General features: G+C 37.0%; 1 protein-coding gene across 6 annotated transcripts in view; it reads left to right on the plus strand.

Moving 5' to 3' along the window:
- The window catches only part of ALS2 (alsin Rho guanine nucleotide exchange factor ALS2), a 74,234-nt gene extending 62,825 nt beyond the window's left edge, over positions 1-11,409 (plus strand). For 5 of the 6 annotated variants that reach the window (XM_081815337.1, XM_081815334.1, XM_081815333.1 and 2 more), the window contains 9 exons: positions 1,804-1,921; positions 2,693-2,850; positions 4,898-5,020; positions 5,716-5,892; positions 6,748-6,793; positions 7,017-7,078; positions 7,654-7,803; positions 8,023-8,119; positions 10,074-11,409. In XM_081815337.1, the coding sequence (XP_081671463.1) occupies positions 1,804-1,921; positions 2,693-2,850; positions 4,898-5,020; positions 5,716-5,892; positions 6,748-6,793; positions 7,017-7,078; positions 7,654-7,803; positions 8,023-8,119; positions 10,074-10,112 (970 nt within the window). In that variant the 3' untranslated portion in view covers positions 10,113-11,409. Of the gene's footprint in view, positions 1-400; positions 697-1,803; positions 1,922-2,692; positions 2,851-4,897; positions 5,021-5,715; positions 5,893-6,747; positions 6,794-7,016; positions 7,079-7,653; positions 7,804-8,022; positions 8,120-10,073 lie in introns of those variants that run through there. The other variant, XR_014143931.1, reaches the window with a different exon arrangement.

Raw genomic sequence — 11,409 nt, forward strand, 5'->3', positions numbered from 1 at the left:
GGCTCCCTGCTCAGCAGGAAGCCTGCTTCTCCCTTTCCCACTCCCTCTGCTTGTGTTTCCTTTCTCACTGTCTCTCTCTCTGTCAAATAAATAAATAATATCTTTTAAAAAAATAAAAATAAAAAATAAATAAAATAAAATTGGAAGTATCAGCAAAGAAAAAGAAGATATAAAGAAGAAACAAATAAAAATTTTAGAATTAAGAAATCTAATAACCAAAATAAGATCACTGGGTGAACTCAGTAGCAGAATAGAGATGACAGCAGAAGAGTCAGTGAACTTGAGAATAGATTAATAGAAATTATCCAAACTGAACAACAGAGAAAATACATGGGGGAAGAAAAAAGGAACAGAGCTCTAAGGACCTGAGAGTCTAATATTTGTGTCCTTGGAATCCCAGAAGGAGAGGAGAAAAGTTATGGGGATGAAAAAAATATTTGAAGAAATAATGGTTGAAAACTTCCCAAATATGGTGAAAGACAAAAGTGCTGATTCAAGAAGCTAAGCAAACTGCATCCTGAAAAAAAAGATACCCGTGAACAGACACTTCATAATCAAATTGAAAGACAAAATCGGGAAAGCAGCTAGAGAAAAAAGAGGCATCACCTAGAGGGGAACTGCCATTTCGTGCTTGCATAGTTGTCATCAGCATCCTCTGGAGACCAAAAGGAAGTGGCACCACAATTTTGAAGTACTGTAAGAAAAATTACAGATGTACCTCTTCCTTTTTTTCTTTTTCTTATTTTCTCCCTTGTTCTCCTTTTCTTCTGCTTCACCCCTGCCCCCCTCTACTTTCTGCATATTTCCTTATTCTTTAACTGGGCCAGTAACTCTCACAAGCATTGCCTGGCATTTGGACCCAAAGAACTTGACGATCCCTGCTGTATAGAAAGAAGTTTGGTTTTTTCCTCCCCCCTATATTTGGGATAAACAGGAATGGATTATAGTGTTTCATTCATGAAGTTCATGATTTTTACCTTATAATCTTTCTATTAGTAGAAGAAATGGAAACTCCTAGGATTGATTAAAGCTGTGGACTTCCCCTTGCGTGTGATGCAGATGGTCAGCCTTCACTGTTAGAGCCTGTCAGTTTAAACATTGAGACTTTGGTCCTCTAGTTGACCTTTGGTCCTCTAATTGTTGGGTGTTTCCAAGGAATGAGAGTGAATGAACTTTTATATAATAAAACATGTTGCAACTGCAGAGGGCTTGTTTATCTAAAATAGTATAATAATAATGATTGTGTACCATTTCTAATTGGTTATAATCTAGTAATAGAATACCATTACCAAAAATGTCTGTTGATTACTAAGTATGTCTTTTATCATGGCCTCTTCATCCAAAGCTTCTCTTTAGCCATTACGTGCTTACCTCACCACCAGATATAGCGTCCTCATTATCTCCTTACTTGAGCTCATTTCCCTTCTTCCTCTGCCCTTTCATGTTTTCATTTTTCCTCACCGCTTCCTCTCTCTCTTATTCCATTTTTCTCTTGTCACTAACAAGTCTGTCACCAGTTTTCTCTCCAGGCTAACATTATAGTATCTCCTAATACCATTGTTGATATTGAAGCAGAATTTTCATTAATTGTAGTTGGTATGAAGTAACATTAAATGACATTGGAGTGACTGTTAGAAAAATCTCATAGCTAGCAAGTCGGTTACCAATTATGAGCTCATTTGGGCCAAACACTGTCCTGGGTACTCCATTTCATCCTTATTTGGTGACAGTGTTTCATGTGCACATTACCATTCCCTTGCTTTCTTGATATGAAATACATAATGGGCTTTCGTCTTTTTACAGTCCAGAGACATTAAGTCGTTCGCAGACTCAGACACTAGAGAGTTTGGAATTCATTCCTCAGCATGTTGGTGCCTTCTCTGTGGAGAAATATGATGATATCAAGAAATATTTAATAAAGGTAGAGTCAAAATTACAGTGGTCTTGTGAATTAATGACACAACCACTACAATGTATCATTGTGCTCACAGTTTATTGGTACCCTAATCCTATCTTTGCTTTCTAGGTATTTCTTTTGCTAATTCTCTGACTACTAAAAGCACATTTCCACATGAATATTGCCCTATCATGTTGGTAGAACTTTTTTAAGTTTTGTAAAGTGCTCAAGGGAGTTCTTGAGAACAAGGGTCAAAGTTTAAAATGGCTTTTTGTTAGTAACATTAGCAGACTAGAGATTGTATAAATAAAGCGTGCTGCCCTCACCCCATGGTTATGCTCTTTGCTTCCTTCTCAAACCCTGTAAGATTAGCTAGTTTAAAGTATGACATGCATTGATAATGGGGTTGCAGGAAACAGTATTAAGAGAAATCAAGGGAACTGGAGAGTGATTGTATTAAAGCATGATCAACTGTCATTATTTAGTTTGCTCAAAGGTAACCTTTCCTATTTTTTGGTGAAGTTTATAGCTTAATTATATTTAGCAGTATATCCAAAGCTATTTTCCCAAGATGCTAAAAGGATTCTTTGATTAACATTAGGAACTCCTACTCCATACAATTTGGGTAGACTCAACACTTTCAGAAAAGTTTAAGTATTTGAATTTTCTGATCCAAAAGTTGACTCCTGCCAGTTTGAAAATTGTTTATCGTTTATGAAATTGTTTTATTACTTATTGGTTGATTGTTTCTGCTGTTAGTCATTGACTAATTTCAGTGATCCTCTTCCTGTTCAGGCCTGTGACACTCCTCTGCACCCCCTGGGCAGGCTTGTGGAGACACTGGTTGCAGTTTACAGAATGACATACGTGGGCGTGGGAGCCAATCGCCGGTTACTGCAGGAGGCTGTGAAGGAGATTAAGTCTTACCTTAAGCGAATTTTCCAGCTGGTGAGGTAAGAGGTCTTTCTCATTGAAGTCTGCAAGCTGTGGAATAGTACTTTATACTAATGCTTGGGTGTCTTTATCCTGAGTGTAGAGATTACAACTTTGTGAAGAATCATTAAGGTTCCTCTTCCTTGATGAAATTACTCATCAAGAAAATGATCTTTGTGCCACAGATTCTTAAACAGATTAAATAACAAAAAACATGTTTTTACTTTATGCAAGAAACACAGCAAAGGAAACCATCAACAAAACAAAAAGGCAACCTACTGAGTGGGAGAAGGTATTGGCAAATGATGTATCTGATAATGATTTGGTTAATATCCAAAATATAAAAAGAACTTATATATTCAACACTAAAAAAATACTAATAATCTGATTTAAAATGGACAGAGGACCAGAATAGACAATTTCGCAAAGAAGAGATAGAGACGACCGCCAGACACCTGAAAGAAAGCTTAACATCACTAATCATCAGGAACTGTGTGTATTCTCATAGACTTCCATTCTAGCGGGACAGACTAAATAAAATATATAGTGTGTCAGGTGATGGTAAATGTGACAAAGAATGGGGCCTGGAGGTAAGAGGGTGCTATTTTAAACAGAAGGTCCAGGAGGCCTGACTAATGAGGTAATATCTGAGCAGAGACTTTAAAAGAGGTGAGAAAGCAAGCAAGTAGAACATCTTTGGAAAGAGAGTTTTAGGTAGGAAATTTGGAATTTGTAAAATTCAAGATCTTTTACTGGGGTTAAACCAACAAGTAAATACTATAATGAGGTCATTATATAAAAATTCATGAATTTTTTCATAAAGTGATTTTTCCTTATATTATTAGCTTCAGAATTGATAGATGCATTTGGAAATGTCTTCAGTTTTGAGGGGACAGTGTAATCCACTAAAAGACCACTGGCTGGGAGTGTTTCAGCTCTGACATTAGTTAGATGAGTATAATGAAGATAAGTTTTCTGACTTTTTTTTAGTTTTCCCGGCTATAAAATTAGGGGCAGAGGCAGGGGCAAGGTATAAGTCTACAAAAATAGAGAAGATTGCAAACTCCCTTTAAAGAGTCAAGGTTTAGGGGAGGGGGGTGGGAGGATGGGTTAGCCTGGTGATGGGTATTGAGGAGGGCCCATTCTGCATGGAGCACTGGGTGTTATGCACAAACAATGAATCATGGAACACTTCATCTAAAACTAATGATGTAATGTATGGGGATTAACATAAGAATAAAAATAAATAAATAAAGAGTCAAGGTTTATGTCTAAAAATAAAGAGGACAATGAACTTGTTTATAGTAGAGCCCACTATTTGCATATAAGAGGTCAGAGATAAAATCTAGAGCAAATTCAAAACCTAGGGGGAAAATCCTCAATAATTTAGCTTGATCAATTGGAAAAATTTTTTAGCAACTTGAATTTTTGTTTTAAAGATTTTATTTATTAGAGAGAGCAGGGAGAGTGGCAGCAGGGGAGGAAGAGGGACAAGCCGACTCTGCGCTTAGAGTGGAGCCCAAGGTGGGGGCTCCATCTCACGACCCTGAGATCATGCCTGGAGCCTAAACCAAGAGTCAGCTGCTTAACCAACTGAGCCACCCAGGTGCCCCAGCAACTTGAATTAAAAAAAAAAATTTTTTTTTAAATTTGACTTTAATTAGATTTTCATTTTTTCTTAATGTTGAATATTTAGGTAGTTTCCAATTAATATTTGTTTTTGCTGTGAGAATAATGGTCTCTGCTTGAAGAGTCAATACAAATTGACCTCAGATGAGATACGTCAGTAAGAAAAACATGTAGATAAGAATTTTTCACTCTTTAATAACCAGACAGGAAAAAAAAAAAGCACATGAAGATTATTTAGCTACACCCTTAATTTTATCCTGTAATTACAGAGCATCAGTTAAGAATCCTAGGGAACTAAAATATTTAGTTGATATAAAGTTTCATTTCATAGGTCCTTAAATAGATGAAATAAGAGAAATGCATAGAAATGTATCTTTACTCTTTTTAACCATTCTAGAGGTATAAAATTGTATAATTGTATTTTCTGTTATTCCTTAGATTCTTATTTCCTGAGCTTCCTGAAGAGGGCAGCACAATTCCTCTCTCTGCTCCTCTCCCAACGGAAAGGAAATCCTTTTGTACTGGGAAGTCAGATTCCAGATCTGAATCGCCAGAGCCAGGGTACGTGGCGTTGGGTAGAGATAGTGAAGAAAGAGGGTGGGTGGTCCTATCTAAAGAATCCCAAGGAAAAGTTTTCTCTAGATCTCAGTTTCCCTATTTTTAAGACAATGTGATTGGACTGGGTGATCTCTGAGGTCCCTTTTAAAAGGTTGTATTAAGTTGGATTAGCCAAACCCCATGGAAGTGCGGTCTCAAATGACTGGGTGCAGAGGCTGCTGAGTGAAGTAACATCATGCTGATCTAGAATAACCACAGAGAATCATTTTCAAAATGGAAACCAATTGGGTTTTCAGTTAGATTTTGAGTTAATGAAAAGTATTCACAGTTGGTCCAAGATAAAACTCTGGGGCCATAGGTAAGGTCCTCATGTTAGCTCCAAATATAAAAGTAGAATAATGTTGTAACTGTTTCTTTACCTTTTTTTTTTTTGTAAGAGAGAGAGAAAGAATGTAGGGGGGCGCGGGGAGGGAGAGAATCTTAAGCTGACTCCCAGCTGAGCACAGAGCCTGACTCGGGGCTGAATTTCACCACCCTGAGATCTTGACCTGAGCCAAAATCGAGTCAGACCCTTAACCGACTGAGCCACCCAGGTGCCCCTGTTATAACTGTTTCTTTATTCAGAATGTCCCATCTTTACTTTCAGCTCTAGATTCTGTATGCAATTTTAATATGATTGCTTCTCCAATATTTTGTAGTTATGTGGTAACAAGTTCTGGGTTACTGCTTCCTGTACTACTACCTCGGCTCTACCCGCCACTGTTCATGCTCTATGCCCTGGATAATGATCGCGAGGAAGACATTTACTGGGAATGTGTTCTACGACTGAATAAGCAGCCAGATATTGCTCTCCTGGGCTTCCTTGGGGTACAGAGGTAAGTATAGTAGTTAGGAGTAGAATCAAATGGTTTTAATTTAAAATGCTAACAGCATTATCAAGAATTTGGTACTTTAATATCTAATGGAATATATGATTTGCAGTTTATTTACTTATTTGCACATTTGTTATTCAGCAAAATAGTGATATTTAATCTTTATTTTTGAGAATTTTTGGAGTGGAGTGTAAAACTTGGTTATTCTTCTGAATGTCTTCTGAATGTGTGTTTTATTTTGTGTGTGTGTGTGTGTGTGTGTGTATACATTTTAGCTACCTTTTCATATTTTGCCGTCCTTAAAACAAAATACATATGTTTACAGTTTCAGAAAAAATTAATTACATTTAGTCTTTGACATTCTTCCTTTCCTTCTTTTTCTTTCCTCCCCATCTCCAATTTCTAATTTAAAAGTTTTAGAAGTGCTCTTTGTTGTGGAGCATTGTTTCTTGTTACTCCAAGGGAACACATTATGCTTTCTTCTAGTGCTGTGATAAAGCTGGTCACCCCAACATCCAGTAATTACGAATATGTGTAATCAAAAATTACCAATCCTTAATCAGAAAGTACATTTTTTCAGTAGGATAATTTGACAGTAAAAATACAGTAAAACTGAGTGAAGGAAAGATTTTGGCTAAACCTGGTAATATCCGTAATGTATGGGGAAATTGTAGTATACATTGATAGGTCCCTTAGGAACATGATAGAAACTCTTAAATTACTTCTGGAATGTTTATTAAAACCTTATCTGTTATTTTAAATGGGACAGGGAAGGCAGTGTAGCCACCAACTGTTTTTATGGGGATTAATCTATCACAAGTAACAACTTGTATTAACAGTGTGTGGCTTCCATTGTAGGAAATTTTGGCCAGCGACCTTGTCAGTCCTTGGAGAGAGTAAAAAGGTATAGTAAATTATAGTACATTTTAGTTTCCTCAGTAAATATGCTTTTCTTTAATGTGGGGTATTTGAAATAGCAAAACATTTCCATTTTACTTTGGTAGAATAGTAGCCAAGCATGAGTTACTCACTGAAGAACCACACCCTGCCATCAGTATCATTTATTTTTTACAGTTACTGCAGAAGACAGCTTTCCTCTTTGACCTTCATAAATTCTCTTTTTGCAGGTTTTGCCAGCTACAAAAGATGCTTGTTTTGCCTCAGCTGTAGAATGTCTGCAGCAGATCAGGTAATCACTGATTTGTTAAAAAAAAAAAACACATACATCAAAGTAATAGCTAGTCTATTAAGATATTAATGAGATCTTATCTTTACCTAAGCTCTAAGTGCCCCCTTCATTCCTAGAAGGTATCACACTCAGCCTGGAGATCAGAAAAGGCTCTCTTGAGACATTTGGCTTACCTTTTACTCTACAAGGCCGTTGTATTTTCAGAAGATGTGGAGAGCCTACCCAGAAATGTATCTACATAATCACATCTGTAGCCAAATGGAAATTAACCAAACTTAATTACTCAGAGAAGAGCATATATTAGGAGAATAAGGTCCTACATGGTTAAAGGGGGTAATCTTATGATTTAGTGAATTCTTCCATGTGAACCATAGATAGCTGAGGCATCTTTTCTCAAAGAACCAAGGGATTACTGTAGTTATCCCTTCCAGCGACTCATTATGCCTGATGTGTCCAACTTAAGACACCTAAGTCCCAGGAGGGTATATTGTCAAACAGTTAATATTTAATATTGAACAGTTCTATTAAGAAAAATTACAGGATTATTATTATTTTTTTTTTTTAAATAACAACAGCACAACATTTACCCCGTCAGACAAACTTAAGGTCATCCAACAGACTTTTGAAGAGATCTCTCAGAGTGTCCTGGCATCACTTCAGGAAGACTTTTTGTGGTCCATGGATGACTTGTTTCCTGTTTTCTTATATGTGGTGCTACGGGCCAGGTGACCAACCTTTTCTGACTTGATTATTAGGGACTCATGATTTTAATAAGTGCTTTTTCTGAATTGATGACAGTAATGTGCTCCCCCACTAGAAAAAAAACCATTTCTCTTTACCCATTCCACTATGGTGAGCTGTTCTTTATTTTCCCTTACATAGATTCAGAAGGAGGATGTACATATAAACAGATATAATTCAGTATCTTTTTCTCATTGGGGCAGGATTAGGAATTTAGGCTCTGAGGTACACCTCATTGAGGATCTAATGGACCCATATCTTCAGCATGGGGAACAGGGTATAATGTTCACCACCTTGAAGGTAAGTATAGGTAGTATTTAATTTTCTTTTATCTTAAAATCTGTCCTTAATTTACCATATTATAAATCTGTGATTAACACTGTCTTCTTTATACAGACGTTTAATGAAAACATTAAATGCCTTTAGAGCACATGTTGTTAATATTTTAAAATATATTAAAGTAGAATCAGTTACTTATTCTTCAAAATACTAAAGCAAATTACCCAATCTTCCCTATAAATTGATCATTCAAATCAGTAGAAATGCTTATAAAGGTAGACTATATAAATGTAACTCTAGAAAAGAAACAGTAAGGATTTGTAGCGTCCAAAAAAGTATCCATCACCAGAGCTATTTAATGGAAATGAGGGTAAAACAGAGAAGGCAGTGTGTATATAATGAATATGAATTGCATCTTCTCTTTTCCCCATGAATTTACTGTAAACCAGTATGTTACAAATAAGGTTCTGTAATCTGAGTACTCTCTAGGGATTGTTGGAAGTCATTTTAGTTCCCCACCTTGATTTTTCTTAGAGTCTTAGAATAATTCTGAAGTATATTGGAAGAACAACAAATAGAAAATGGCATAAACACTTCTGGAAAAAAAAGGGAGAATAGATGTACTCTGCCAGTTAGTAAAATATTATAAAATTACAGTAATTAAGATAGTATGTTATTGTCACAAGAATGGACATTACCCCTAACAGAAGGAATAGACAGGCAAATTAAAATGAGAAAAAACCTAGAATTTAATGTCAGGTTTAGAGCTTGGGTTAGTTGTTTGAACTTTTCAACTGAAATACCATTAACATTCTCCATTAAAAGGGCTGAAAAAGGTGGAGGGCACCTGGGTGGCTCAGTCGTTAAGCATCTGCTCAGGTCATGATCCCAGGGTCCTGGGATTGAGCCCCGCATCAGGCTCCCTGCTCCCCTGGAAGCCTGCTTCCCCCTCTCCCACTCCCCCTGCTTGTGTTCCCTCTCTCTGTCTCTCTCTCTGTCAAATAAGTAAAATCTTTAAAAATAAATAAAAGGGCTGAAAAAGGTGGAGAAACTGGGGGAAATATTGGCCACCAATGACTTACATTTTTAGTATTTATGTTATATGAAGAGTATCTCTCAACATATCAGCAGGGGAGAAACAAGTGATACATTTATATGTAGGGAAATGCTCAACCTCACTGAAAATTACAGTACTGCAGATTTAAGCAAGATGCCATTTTGAGCCTACTAAATCAGCAAGGACCTTTTAGAATTATAACCAGTGCTGGTAGGGGTACAGTGAAATCAGAATTATGCCCATATTGCTGATAATGCATTAAATAGCAGTCACCCTTTTAGAAAACTGTTGTTGTTAACGTCGATATCAACAACATCGAAAATGTTCTTGGGGTTTGAGTAATCCTACTCCTGGAGATTTATCCTGAGGAATTGAAGAATGAAAAACATACATGGTTTGGCTGAGGTGTTCTTTGTAGTGTGAGTAACTTCCAAACCTGGATACTTCCAGAATCACCTAGGAATGCTTCTTAAAAATTCATTCCTGGAAATTCTGACTCACTGGGTCTGGAATGATGCTTACTCTTAATTTGTAGTTTCTTAAACATACTAGATGATTCCAGTTACAGTTGTTTGTATACCTTATAATGCTCAGCATATTCTAAATGTCCACTCAGCAGTGGCTTAGCCAATTATGGTATTTCTACTTAGTGAAGAATATTAAACAGCTTGTAAAGAGTTTCTTTATTTTAGAATTAGTAGAAGGTGTGCAAAATTTTCTCTCTACTAATTTACAAGTATGCAAAATAGACATTGGATGGGGGACTGGAAGTGAACAGGGAAAAATAAAGCAACTAACTGATTTTGTTGGCCCTAACAGTATTTATCAGACATTTCCTTTCTTTGGTCTCCTGTGCACTGCTATGTTTATGTGGCTTCTTTACAAGTAAATTTTAAATTGTTTTGAACTCTTTTTCAGGCATGTTACTACCAGATCCAGCGTGAGAAGCTTAACTAGGATGCACAACAGCTTGACAACTGGATTATCTGTAGGATGCTTTAGCACCATCTGGCGTCTTCCTATAGTGGCAAAAAAGAATGGTGTTGAAATTAGGGCGTTGTGTTATTTTGGTGGTTATTTCGGAGCCTTACTAATGATGATAGCCCTGAGCCCAGAAAAAAAAAAAAGACTATGATTTAAAGGGAGGGTTGAAAAGGAGATCAAATTCAATTAAACCAGTTAAGTCCCCCAAATATCATACATTTACTGTTTGGAAAAAGGACATCCCCTCCTACAGTAAGGAGTATGCCAGCTACGTGAAGTTGTAAGAAGAATTCTCAGTACAGCTTCTTACATTAAAGAAGTTAATAATTTTTTTGAGTTTCAGGTTTGCCTGCAGTTGCCCCAGACCCCTTTGCAAGGAGCAGATTGTACTTGAAACTACAGTAGCCACACTATGCCTTCCTGAATTCCTTGCAGTCACGTGTGCATCATGCTTCTTTGCTGAGGGAGGGGAAAGAGGACCTTCTAAAACTGCAGTTTTAACTTTTTCTAAGCTTTTCCACCAGGGTATTCATGATGGGAGAGGTTCTATGCAGTGACTACCGCACCCCGACCCCAAACATGGAACACATATAAATAGGAGTCTTCTGCCTCCTGACTAGAAAGAACATAGGAGTTTTGTTCGTGGATTCCTTTCAGTGCTATGGAGTGAATACACTGGAATTCAAACACTGACTCTGAGCTGCTATGGAACCTCACTCGTCCGTGTGCAAATGCTGTATTGCGAGGCCTGTGAATGAGAGCCCGAAGAGCTTTTGCATGTGGGCTGTGTTTTGGAGCAGGACTAAATTCTGGGAAATACCGAAGCAAGGAACTGCATCCATCCTTGACCTAGTGTTCTGGTTCTTCCCTGTACCTCGCACTGAACTCACAGAGGGGAAGAAAAAGGAAACAAGCTTTGGCTTTTCCCATCTCAAAAGTATTGTAACACTTCAACATTTTAGTGTTTTGCCTTTCACCTTTTTTTTTTTTTAATGTCCTGTTGTAAATGGTTGGTTTACACTGTACAAGTAACACTAGTAGCTGTTTTGAATAACATAGGTGCTCTTTCTCATCTCATCTCCTACACACCATGGTGAGCATATGGAGTATCCTCCAGATTTATGTTAACATCAGCAGGTGTTAATCAATTTTAAAAAAGGATCATGGTTTCTGCTCTACTTTATAATCAAGACATGTTTATTAAAATACTGTTTCGGAATGTTGGCTGTAATGTAACAGCAATTTTCATAATAAAAGACATTCATCTCTA

This window comes from Leptonychotes weddellii, chromosome 3, assembly GCF_054177405.1.
Source record: "Leptonychotes weddellii isolate Sample4059 chromosome 3, ASM5417740v2, whole genome shotgun sequence".
In the NCBI taxonomy this organism is placed as follows: domain Eukaryota; kingdom Metazoa; phylum Chordata; class Mammalia; order Carnivora; family Phocidae; genus Leptonychotes; species Leptonychotes weddellii.